Source organism: Vicia villosa, unplaced genomic scaffold (genome assembly GCF_029867415.1).
Source record: "Vicia villosa cultivar HV-30 ecotype Madison, WI unplaced genomic scaffold, Vvil1.0 ctg.000077F_1_1, whole genome shotgun sequence".
NCBI lineage: Eukaryota > Viridiplantae > Streptophyta > Magnoliopsida > Fabales > Fabaceae > Vicia > Vicia villosa.
The window spans coordinates 1,510,511-1,523,134 of record NW_026705001.1 but is presented as its reverse complement, the minus strand read 5'-3'; the positions used below and the strand labels follow the sequence as shown (position 1 = coordinate 1,523,134).

Genomic DNA, 12,624 nt, shown 5'->3' with positions numbered 1-12,624 from the left:
AAAAATAAAAGCAATAGATGCGAAAGATGCATGTTTAATTTGGAGAAGACAACGATATCCTTGGGCCAAAAAATCAAGCTACTCCCTTTGGTCCTACATATAAAAAAAAAAAAAAAATCATCAATACCAATGTAAGCTATTTAATGTTTTAATTTTGAAATGCTATTAACCTCCACATAAATGTTTTACACCCACCAACTGTGGAAATAGATATACTTGATAAGGATATAAAAAGGAACTTTAGCAATTAATGCATCTTAAGGTTGTGATTTTTTATTATAATTAGGACCAAGAAAATCACCAAATTTTTTTCTTATATATAGGAGTATTGATGAAATTTGAATTTTTTTTTGGTCTAGGTAAATTTGAATGTTATACCTTATCAATTAACTTATTTTTTAAAATTTAATTAAGAAATTAAATTACTTGACTTGGTTATTTTAATTTACATTACTAATAAGAAATTCAAATGATTATATAAATTCAACTGATAGGTTTATTGAACTAATTTATTGCATCAGTTTAATATAATTAACTTATTATTTTTGAATTTTATTAATAATCAAAATAGTTTAATTATATTTTTATAGAATGCTGGATAATTGTTCAACTCATGCTAATCTCCAAATGAAATTTACTTTTTTCTTTGTTCAATTTGAGCCAAATACTGGAATTTTTTTTATAACTCACAGTGCAACACATTATTGTTACTGATGGATATCAGTAACAATAATGTAAACCTAAGGAAGATAAACAAGACCGGCATCGAACGAGACAAAAAACAGAGGTAGCCAATCCAGGGTGTAGATTGCAAGTAGAAAATAATAGCATGTCTCCTTCCTTATATAAGAGAGAAGATTACGAAAAAATGCATAAACTTCTGTGAAATTATATTTTAAGAAAGTAATTGAAGATTTAGTTATGCAATTACCAAATCTTGCATTTCACATAGCAGTAGGATATATCTTTATTGTGATCTGAATCTTCTATATGATTACTTTGTTCATGAGTAATTTCTTGCTTCTTTAGCATGTTTTCTAATGTTATTCAAGGAAGTTGTTTCATTGTTAATATTTACTTGTATGGTATTTTTTAACTTTATGGCTGGCATTTACACCTGGTTAACCAAGTGTTACAGTTCAGAAGATGGAGGAACTTGTCTAATTGCAATTTCACTACCTTGTTTGATGGTCATCATTTCTTGGTTTGTTCAAAGTTATTATGAAAACAAGTATTGCCTTAAAGTCTTGACTGCTGTTTTGGTATATTAAATAGGCAAATGAATCTGAGATTCCTCTATTACATGAATTCAAAGGTGTTGTGAAGGACACTGCGGCCATAGTTGAGGTACATTTTTCTTCTATAATTTTATTCTTAAGTTCATTTTTTTTGTCTTGTAGTTTGTTATAGATTGGTTATTGGTTATGTTTCTCTCCTATTTGATTAAAAGGAAGAAAGACGTTTACTATATGTTGCAATGACTCGTGCTCGGCAGAAGCTTTTTATTCTCTATGTCACGGTGGACTCAAATTGGCAGGTTTGTCCAGCATAACTTTCAGCTCTTTTTATAGTTGTTGGATTTTGCTAACTTTGTGTGTCTCTAGATGCTTCAACCTTCCCGATTTCTGAAAGAAATCCCTCATCATCTTCTAGAGTTTCAGGTATGTCACACTGCCTTTTTTATAAACACCTATTGTATATTTCATACTCCCTCCGGTCTCAAATATAAGCAAAAAAACAAAAAGTGCTATGGTCTTAAATATAGGCAAAAAAAATCTATAATTATTACATTCAATGTCACTATACCAAATATACCCCTATAATTTTTTACATTTTAATCTTTGCAACGATTTCCAAAGCAAAAAATAGGGGTAAAATTAGAAAGAGTGTAAGAATTAACTGCAATGAGACACTCTTCTTAAAGGGTGAGTTTTTTTTATAAATTTGCTTATATATGAGACCGGAGGGAGTACTCCCTCCGTCCCAAATTATAAGAGAAAATCACTTTTTAGATTCATTGAAGGATTAATGTATCTGGTCTTTATATAGACCAAATACATTAATTATTCAATGAATCTAAAAAGTAATTTTCTCTTATAATTTGGGACAGAGGGAGTATATATTAAGAAAAGTTGGAAGTGTAATTAAGTATGCATTCTGTTTGACTATTACTAAATTATCCTTTGTGTATAGATATATTCATTATTGATTTGTCATATTCAAAGACCAATTAGTAGTATTAATTAAGGTTATATTTGGAAAAAGAATAATAAATGCACCTTGTAATTTGAAAGAGGGCTTATATTTAGTGACAAATTTCTTTCTCAAATGGTGCTTATAATTAGAGATGGAGGGAGCATTATCTTTGAATATCTTTGTTTATCTCGTAGGGTCAGTTTCTAATTGTTGAGAACTTAAGTTATCTCTTAGGATTAGCTTACATATTACTTGGTCTTTATTTTGATTTGGTTCTAGTTTTTTTTCTATTTATTTAGGATTAAGAGTCTTGTTTTCCTTATAATCAGGTGATGGTGTTTATTCATTTGGATCAAGTTACTATATTACAAATAATAATATTTCTTCTTCCATAACTTCGACATCAATGTTCACAAGTTGAGTCAGTGAATAGTACATTCTTGTGTAGGGTGAAATAAATATGCAAGAACTACAAATAAAGCGAGAAGGTCATCAAAAGGAAACTACCCATTCTACCACTGATTTGTTGATTAAAAAACAACAATCTGAGTCTAATTTGGTCCCTGTGCCAAATGATTTGCTCAACTATCATTTTAGCGAGGCTTCCATCGAGCTTGCAGAATTTGCAGAGGCAAACAATGGCAATGATTTCATAAGAAGGTTTCACTTTTATTTTGGCAACTACATTACTATTATGCGTTAATGATCTCAGCCATGATTAATTTTGAAGAATTGTTTTTAGTCATAATATATTTGTTACTTTGCAGATTCAACGTAGAAGAGAGATCTGTGGTTTCCCATATGTTCCATAAATGGGCCAAAAAGAAAGCATTTCAAGATCCAAAGAGGTTGCTAGATAAGGTGACTCTATAGTTGTTCTGGCTTACCTGTGTGCATGTGACATATTTATCTTGATCATTCATAGCCAAGTAATGGATTCTTAGGATTATGAGTTATTATTAAGATGAAAAATATGTTGCAAATTTGTTATGGTGAAATGTATTTGTTATAAAAAAATTATTCAAACTTCTTAGCAGATGCACTTCTCTTAGACAAGGTTGTCAATGTCTATTTAACGTTGTGAAATCTTCATTACATGGATTGGGAATCTTTCTAAAATGTCAAGTGAAAAAAGCAAAAAAAGTAGAACAGGATGAAAAGATTGAATCAAAGAATCTTTCTAAAATATCTATACAAGTATCTGTTACAAAATGCATATGGAAATAAAGCAGTTTTTGTGCCCAAGAAGTATCCTGTTTGCACTTATGGTAAATCCTTTAAATAGAAGTGCTGGAACTCAATAACTAACTGAGACAGTGAGGCTCATGGATTTTTTTATTGTTGGGAATTACAAACTAATTGAATCGCTATAAAAAAGCTAAACTAATTGAATTGATCAAGTCCCTTTTAATTGACTTCTAGGAAATAAATAGTGCTTGAAGTTATGTTCAGCTCTCTAAGTTATAATTGTAAAGTATAAATAATTCGATCTATCTTGAATATTAGTGGGGAATGTTAATGAGGCATTTCAGAGATATTGTGCAGGAATACTATTAAATTTGCTTGTTTGAAACTAATTTTTTTCATATTGGATGTTCAGGTTGGTTTTGTAATTGATGAACGCCTTAGACAGAAGAAGAACAAACACAAGGTCTGCGGTATCATATCACTCTGTACTGCTTGTTTTTATTACACATCATTCTCTTGAATATTTATATTTATTTCACATTAGCAAATTCTCAGTTATGTGGAATGGTTCTAATGGATACATTCTTGTATTCTTTGTCATTATTTATAGTGAAGTGAATGTGCATATTATTGTTTGGTTGCGTTGAGTATTTCCAATATTAAAAGTGTTCAGAAAAATCCTTATTCTTTCACCCACATTAGACTATGCTTTAGATTGCAATCCTAAGCGTGATGGATTTGTCATTATGTTGCGTTTCCCACATTGACTAGAGATATTGCCTAAGTAGTGGTTATAAGGCCTGGCTAGTCATATCACATCACCATACAAATCAATTTTGTAGGGATGGGATAAACCCTAAGCCCAAATTTAAGGATCTTATCACAGTCTAACCTAGACTTGTTAATGAGCCAAAATATAGTCCTAGACGTGAGGAGAGGGTGTTGAGAATTGAGATCCCTGTTATTTCACCAGCACTAGTCCATATTTCAGATGTGTAGTCCTGAGTGCGAGGGCTTGTTGAACCTATCCTCAAATTTTTGTTGGGCTATATTCTATGTTATTATAGCCACATTTCTAGACTTAAGATGTTTTGTCTGGATGTGATAGAGTGTGTTGAGAATCTCACATCGACTAGCCAGGCCTTGGTAGTGTGTAAAAGACTTGAACAGTTATCACCTTACAAGCCATTTCTGTTAGGTTGAGTGAGACCAAAGTTCAAGGAAAATGCATTTGACTTGAAATGATGTCGGTTGTTATTTCATATACAATGATTAAAGGGTTCAGGCCTCTGTAAAAAAAGGTTCCAAGAGCATATGCTGATTAACATATTCATTTTCTAAATTTTCTTCCTCAAACAAGACATAATTTTTCTTTCTCTGCCTTATCAGACAATCAGTTTTATTGACACCAGTCTGTCAAATATTGTCCCCATTACTTCTCTTGTTATATGTTATGCAACCTCTGATAACATAACCTCCTTTGTTGTGAATTTTTGGTAATTGATAACTAATTCTTTCAAATGGCTTATTTGTAATTGCAATTTCAGGATTTGTTGAATTCTCTAAAGTCCTGCTTAAGCTGTGATGAAGCAATGCAGTATGCTCAATATGTAAGTGCCTTTACTTGTTGCTAAAGCCAACTATTGTTTTGTTTTTGAGATATGGGGATTTTCAGATTTTAGAGGAAATGGAACTTCTGCCACATCCTTTTGAAATTTCTCCATGTAGGTTTTGAGATGGGAACAAATTCCAGCTGATAAACGTGCTCATCTTATGAGGGAAAAACAGGTTAGCCGTGCTTTCTCTATTCAGTAGTTATCATTTATAATTTTATGGGATCTGTTAGAATATTAGCATTGTTACTGATTTATCTATCTAATGGCGCGTTAGTAATCTTGTACCAGTAATACTAAACTTGTACATGTCCAATATAAACAAAATAACCGTTACAAATCTTTTCTAATGTTATACTCCCTCTCACACTGAGTGACACATGTTTATTTCACACATATGTGATAGTGGATTGTGACACAATACTTTTTACCCCTCCAAACTATTGAACTAATGAAATTATTTTAACCGATCTTAATAAATTTACAATTTCTGTACTATTCAAAACATTTGTACAGTTTTTCCAGATCTAAGGTGCTAACACAGTTCTGGCTTGTGGATTTATTTGTAAACCTACGCCAGGAGTTTCCTTTTTATTCTGATAATCCAGCTGAGACTTAAAAATATGTTCTGCATTTTTCAGGAACATTTCTTGAAATTAAAGATGGAGAATGCAATGAGTTCGGCATCACCAACTGACAAGCAGGTAAAATTTCACAGTGAAAGGACATATTAGGCCTTTCCTATTTAATATTTATGGTTCCTTCTTTTCTTGTGTCATTTTAGTAAACCTATGAATTGTTTTTGACTTATTGCAGATCTCGTATTTGAAGAAATTGGGGTGCACCACAACCCCTACATCTCGCCTCCATGCATCTCATCTTATTGAACAATACAAATCATTGTAACAAATTCCGATATTTAATAGTCAACTAAAGTTAAATTTTGCCAACTTCTGTTATGGAACAACTATTTTCATCAATTATCTATTTGTTTTTATTTATATATTGCAAATGTACTCCATTGAAATTTATTTGTATGCTTATTTTATCCCATAGTTAGCCTTCGGCTGTAATTTCAAATGATTTTATTCGTTTTTGAATGAAAATGTTATTAATCAGTTAAAAAAAGGAGAAAATTCCAATCCACCATTTGAATCTCTCAGTCATATGGCAAAAAATTCTAATTATGTCCTCTGTTTCCGTATATGCAAATCCAGCAGCATTTTTTTTCCAAAAAATTTGTTTCTTTACGTAGGTTCTACGGAACATGTTAAAACATAGTGTTTTGTAGATGTACCTAGGAGGGAACAATATGCTATATTTTAAAATCACATATATTTCACTTAAAAACTCAATTTTTATAACAAAAATGAAAAATTAAATTATAATAAATTAAAGTAATGCAATTTAAAGGCAATAGTAAATAGTACATCAAAATAATACGTCGTGTAAATCATCGGCCAATAATGTTGAATATATAATCATATTAGTGTGCAAAAAATGAAATCAAAATATAGATATCAATTAAATCACAGGCATCACTACTGCGTGTGCCATACATCATCCTGACCCACCTGTCCTAGCACGATGTCGATGATACATAAATGCCTCTTCTGATAGCCTAATCATACCATCCATTACACGCCTGACATCGTACCCCTCAGAGAAGAAACCATTTGCAAAGCTTGCCCGCCCCATGTCAGCTATCTGACGACACCGAGGAAGAACATCCTGAGTGTGGTCCAATTGAGCTTGATGAGTCCGCAAAATCTCCTCATGGGCTGGTCTGGACGGTGATCCAAGTGCGATGGGGATCATGTATGGGTGTGACACTCTGTAGTACCAGGTGATGGACCAGTCGATGCAGCTCCAATCTACCTCTGATCTGGTCGTTCGAGCCTCAGCAGGAACCATGTGGTGCTCCCAGTCTGCAAATACCTCATTTAGCTATCGACGAGTCATGGCAATAGGAGCGAAGTCAGAAGGGTGGCGGGATATCGTCTGCTGGTAGCCAAACTGACGCATGACGCGCTCCAGAAGATAACGAACAATAATGGTCGAACTGACAACTAACCATCCAGAATATAGAGCGATGTCATTCCACGGAACCGTCTCATGTTGATCATCATAGCAGTCATATCGAACGTCCTCATCGGCCATGCGGTCAAAACAGTGTCTGTAAGGCTTCAGCACTTGGTTCGCTCTGAGGGGGACACAGGCTCTAGCACACGTCATGACTTTAGTGTAACCCGACACCTCTCCCCAGTCAATAATGTCAGGAAAGTGTTGTAGTATCCAACCTTGAAAAAAACACGGTGATCAAACATAATATCACAAATATATAATAAGCTTTGAGAAAATGTAGAAGGATATAAGATTGTTACCACTAAGAGGGTACAACTTCCAGCCACAGTCCTTGTCCTCCACAGACATCCCTCTTAGAGTCTGTGGTAGGTGTATGTCAATGTAGCCGCTCCCTAGTTGTACTCATGGACACATGCGATATCCGATAAGTACGTCAGTTAAACGACGTATGTGTACGTCGAGCTCGTGTCCACAAATAGTTGAGTGCCTATCAAATATAGGAAGTAACATCTCAACACCCGTTCTCTATGTATATCCGCCTCTTCCTCGTTACCAGCAACCTCGTGTGCCGCAAGAAGCTCGGCATCATATATCCGTTGCAAGGAGTGAAACCTCACGTGCGCCCCGCGGGTCCTCTCCACCTCCTCAAGCACGTCAGTAGGATCAGCCCCCAGCTCCTCAATTAGCATCTCCACCGCTTCCTCCTTCGCCAGCCTACCGTGACCAAGGATGGTACCTATGATAGGTAGATGCAAGAGGCATGCAATGTCGTCAAGAGTGATGTTAATCTCACCGTGAGGAAGATGAAAGGACGAAGTATCTGGATGCCATCTCTCTGCAAATGTCATCATCATCCCATCATGGATCGTCTGAAATCCGACCTGACAGAGGTCCCTCAGTTCAGAAGCTGCGAGTGCATCCTGGAACCACGACTCGCCAAGCTGCGCGAGAGCGCCAATCTTCTGGCCGTGGTTGTAGAACCTCTGAGGATCTCTGTCCTGAAATTTTCCAAAAAAAAACACTATTATTAATAAGCAAAGTCATAAATTGAAGAAAAAAAGTAATAAGTAATAACCAAACAAAATTTACCTCTCTCTCTCTCTCTCTCTCCCCCAAATATGCCTGACTGAATGATCTGCATACCCTGTCAACTGGGATGCATCTATAGGACCTCTCGGGTACCAGACAGGCTCCGGCACCGGATCATCCTCGTACAACACTAGAGGTGGCACCGAAGATCCTGCCTCGGTCGTCACTGGCACAAGCACAAAAGAAGAATTTCCTCGTCGATGTCTGCGGGTGGAGTGCATCTGTGAGGAACACTTTGCATCATCTCAAGGCCTCTGTGATGAAATAGTAGATGGAGAAGGCATCTCATCTGGAATGGATGGAGAAGACCCCTCGACTAGAACATTGGGTCATTCCGCATATGCACCTACGGAAGAAACCCAACATTTGGAAACATAAGGTACTTCCTTAGATGTATCTACGAAAGAACAAATATTTTTTTCTATCTTTTTTTGTTATAACTTCATAGTATCTAACTCGATTTTATTAGTATCACAATGCAAACATTATGGCCGACCATCCATATCGCATTATACATGGGAGGAAGAGTCTGTTATGAATATAACATCAAATACTTCTGTAAATTCATCTACGGAAGTTTCCGTATGTACATCTAGGGAACAAAACAACGTTAAACAAAAAAAAGTACTTCCGGAGATACATCTATGAAAGCAAGAGGACATTTTAGACAACTCACACGGTGGGTGAGAGATAGAAGGGGTGGGGTAAGATATTTTCTAAAATATTTTCACATTACGATTTGATTTTAAAACTGTGATACTCGGCTGTCTAAATTTATCTTAATAAAAATTTTAAACCAATTTAAAAAGAATTAAAAAAATTGTATTAATAAAATATTATAAATATATTTAAATATTATTTTGTAAAATTGCTTGAATCTATATTTTAAAATCAAAGCAAACTGTTTTTTTTTTAATATCAATATGATATATTGGCGCTTTGAAATCCTACTACTTCTACAGTTATACCACACCTCTCAAATGTATGAAAAGAGAAAAATAATCTTGTTCAAAGTTTTTAAAAAAATATATAAATTTTTTGGGCGATACCAGAAATTTCAAACACATGAATTTTTATAAAAGTGAGATATTTACCAGAAATTTTGAAAATTTTAAAAATTTAATGATTTTTTTTTTTGAAATTTTCTAGATATCTTATTAGAAAATTTTAATTTTTTTGAAAGATTTTACTAGAAAATTTGAAATTTCTAGTAGATATTTTCCACAAACCACCCTACCAAAAATCTCATTTCATGATAAATTTGTTGGATTGAAACAAGTTTCTATTGTGTAACCAAATTAAAACCCGGACCTGGTGATAGCTTGAGCGTAGATCTATCTTGGTAAAAATGGTGGTTGAGCCAAGCTCGTATAGTAATTCGTCTATAGTTGGGATGTGGAATTTGTCTTTGATTGTCACCGCATTTAATGCTTTGTAATCCACACAAAAACTCCAAGTGTCGTCTTTTTTTTGTGACTAAGATGATTGGTGAGGAGAAAGGGCTGTTACTAGGGATAATGGTTCAATTGGTTAACATTTCTTGAATGATTGATGTCATTGCATCTTTTTAGGAATGGGGATAACGATAAGGTTTTACATTGATTGGGGGGTGTTTGGTAAAAGATTAAAGTTATGGTCATGGGGTCTGATTGGTGGTAAACTTGTTGGAATGTGAAAAATGGGTTCATAGGTTGAGATAAGGTTAGAAACAACATGGTGTAGAGTTGGCGGTAGGTTGCTTAAGGGAGATGTAGTATTAGTGTTTGAAGAAGGGGGGTCTAATGGTTGCAAGATCATTAAGTGGTAAGAAGCAATGGAATTGGTGTGTATAAGCTGGCGTAATTGGTGAAAGGTGGACTGTGTGGGGTGTTGTGTTGAATCCCCTTTTAGGGAAATTGATTTGTTTTGGTGGGTAAAAGTGATTGAAGGTATGGAAAAATCAGTTTGGATGGGGCCTAGAGTTCTCAACCAAGCCATTCCAAGAACGACATCTTCTCCTTCTATAGGAAGTAAGTAAAAGGGAAGGGTAAATGGTTTATTTTGTAGAAAAATTTGAACATCCTAAAAAATTCCTTCATATTGTAAATGGGAGCCATTTCCCACCATAACAGAAAATTGGGATATTAGGGTGGTTGGGAGATTGAGATGATGAGAAATTCTAGGCTGCAAAATATTGTGGGTGTTGTCTGTGTCCACAAGAACCATTACTGATAGACCACCAATTTGTCCTTTGAACTTTAGAGTTTGTGGAGAAAATTGTCCTGTTAAAGCATGTGTTGACAACTGAAAAATAAGTATCACCAAGTTCTGATTCCTGTTCAATGTCATTAGTCTCAAGGTCAATATTGGGGTTCTCAATAGAATCTTCACCAGCCAACAATAGTAAAAATCTGTTGTTAGAGCATTTGTGGCCCATTAAAAAATTTTCATCGCAATTGAAACATAATACTTGAGCCTTTCTTTCTTGTAATTGGGCTTGTGATATTTTTTTATTGGGAGTCTTGTTGGTACGTTTTGTTGGAGTTGTTTAATGAGGTTGGGAATTTGAGAATTTGAGGTTTGGTTAACTTTGGGGTTTGGGGAGTTTGAGATAAAAGAGATAGGTTTTGGGGTGTAGTTAGTGAAAGGTTTTGTTAATTTTGGTTTGCAATCTTTGAGTTTGGGTTCAATCGGTTTTGCAAGACTAATTTCTTGGGAAATTGAAGACGACCGGTGAATGGCCATTTCATTGCGAATTTCTATGTTTAAACCAGAAATAAAACAATTTAAAATGGCATCTTGAGGTAATCCAACAACTTGGTTTCCTAATTTTTCAAACTGTGTTTGATACTCCAGCACAAAACCATTTTTTTAATTTAAACAATTCAGCCTGATGGTTTTCACAAGTAGAAGGACCATATTGTAATTCCAATTCTCTAATAAAGGAAAACCAATCTCTCAATAAATGGTTGTGGTACATCCATTTAAACCAAGACAAGACAAAGCATCACCTTTCATATAAAATAAAATTAATGATAACCTATTTTCTGGAGGTAAATTAAAAAAACTGAAAAATTGATCAGCTTGAAATAATCACACTAATGGATTAGAACCATCAAACATAGCAAATTCAAGTTTAGGGGTACGAGCTTGGGGTAAAAGGGGAATTTGAGGAGGTGGGGGTATGAAAGTTGGTGGAGAAAAGAGGTGTTATAGTATTGGTTTGGGTGAAAAGATGTGGGGGAAGTATGATAAGGTGAAAAAGGTGGTGATGGTGGTTGTGTTGTATGACGCGGTGGTACTGTAGCAACAGGATGTGGGTGAGTTTTAGAAAATGTGGATGAGTTTCTAGGAGGGATGTGGATTGGGGTTAAGATCTGGGGAATAAGGTAAGTTATCATAAACATGGAATAAGGGTTTTGAGTGATACTTGAAATTTCAGCTGCAGAGTGAACAATACCGCCATGAATAGTACCGCCGTGAACAATAACAGAGTGAACAACAGCAGACTGTTGTGGTTCCTTTTGAGTGAGCAGTTTGTGGAGATTTTCCATAATAGATTCATGCCTATTATCAGCAATTTATTTCTCATTATCAAATCTTGTGTGGAGCTCCCCAATTTGATGAGCTAGATCAGCAGCAACCATACCAAACCATTCATCCATTTGCATTTGGGTTTCTTGGAGAGCATTATTTAAATGAAGTTAGACAAATGGATAACTTCTTCTACTATTTCTTTAGAAGTAGAGTTAGGGGGTTTAGGAGGGGCCATAGAAAGGTTGAATATCATGAATGAAAGTACCAATGATAGATTTACACTATCTAAATTTAGATCTAGGTTGCATAAAAAAATATAATATAAAAACAACTTTTCTTCATTTTTCTTCCATCAGCATATACAAGAGATATATATTACTAGGGTTTACTACAATTGGGCCATGGGCCTCTTGGAGGAATAATAACTAAATTTAATTAAAATAGAATTTCTAAATACACCACTATTCTGTAATAAAGTCTTTCAGCCAAACAGTGGACAACTTTTGAAGAGATGGGAATTGGAAATCTGAAGGATAGGTGTAATTTCATTAGTAAAATGAGATATATGAATAAAAAAGCAGAGTTGGAAAGAAAAGATACGAGGAAGGAGTCAAAACATATTTTGAAATGATTTTAGTATCTTTTAACATTAGAGGGGGGGGGGGGGGGGGGGGGGGGGGCAATGCTCTGAAAAGAAGAAGAGTAAGCGCTATTTTGAAGAAATGAGATGCATATATCGTCATGATTCAAGAAACTAAAGTAACAAAGATGGAGGACTTTATTGCTAATAGTTTGTGGTGTAATATGGATATCGATTTTTATTTCTCTAATTCGATAGGGTTGTCGGGGGACATTTTAACTCTATGGAGGCGGGAGAGAATGGAGGTTATTCAAAGTTTCAAAGGGGAGGATTTCTCAGGTGTTAAAGTGATTTGGA

General features: G+C 34.7%; 2 protein-coding genes across 3 annotated transcripts in view; one reads left to right on the top strand and one right to left on the bottom strand.

Annotated features, from left to right (window-relative positions):
- LOC131623722 (ATP-dependent DNA helicase SRS2-like protein At4g25120) overlaps window positions 1-6,000 on the top strand; it is a 29,393-nt gene extending 23,393 nt beyond the window's left edge. For both annotated transcript variants that reach the window (XM_058894745.1, XM_058894744.1), the window contains exons 20-29: window positions 1,276-1,347; window positions 1,451-1,537; window positions 1,605-1,661; window positions 2,645-2,856; window positions 2,964-3,057; window positions 3,797-3,847; window positions 4,932-4,994; window positions 5,113-5,172; window positions 5,639-5,701; window positions 5,814-6,000. In XM_058894745.1, the coding sequence (XP_058750728.1) occupies window positions 1,276-1,347; window positions 1,451-1,537; window positions 1,605-1,661; window positions 2,645-2,856; window positions 2,964-3,057; window positions 3,797-3,847; window positions 4,932-4,994; window positions 5,113-5,172; window positions 5,639-5,701; window positions 5,814-5,903 (849 nt within the window). In that variant the 3' untranslated portion in view covers window positions 5,904-6,000. The remainder of the gene's footprint in view (window positions 1-1,275; window positions 1,348-1,450; window positions 1,538-1,604; window positions 1,662-2,644; window positions 2,857-2,963; window positions 3,058-3,796; window positions 3,848-4,931; window positions 4,995-5,112; window positions 5,173-5,638; window positions 5,702-5,813) is intronic.
- A 944-nt stretch (window positions 6,001-6,944) lies between these two features.
- Window positions 6,945-8,392, bottom strand: LOC131623761 (uncharacterized). The gene is made up of 3 exons (XM_058894784.1): window positions 8,210-8,392; window positions 7,591-8,080; window positions 6,945-7,297 (listed from the first exon to the last, which is right to left on the bottom strand). Exons 1-3 carry the CDS (start codon window positions 8,390-8,392, stop codon window positions 6,945-6,947), a joined length of 1,026 nt encoding a protein of 341 aa, XP_058750767.1.
- Between the last annotated feature and the right edge of the window lie 4,232 nt (window positions 8,393-12,624).

What these genes read in the sequence shown, in the direction of transcription:
- LOC131623761 (XM_058894784.1), bottom strand. Translation starts at nt 8,392, where the DNA reads ATGCACTCCACCCGCAGACATCGACGAGGAAATTCTTCTTTTGTGCTT. An exon ending in CAGGGTATGCAGATCATTCA is followed by an intron (nt 8,081 to 8,209) that starts GTCAGGCATATT and finishes GGAAAATTTCAG; the next exon opens with GACAGAGATCCTCAGAGGTT. An exon ending in TAGAGAACGGGTGTTGAGAT is followed by an intron (nt 7,298 to 7,590) that starts GTTACTTCCTAT and finishes GTTTTTTTCAAG; the next exon opens with GTTGGATACTACAACACTTT.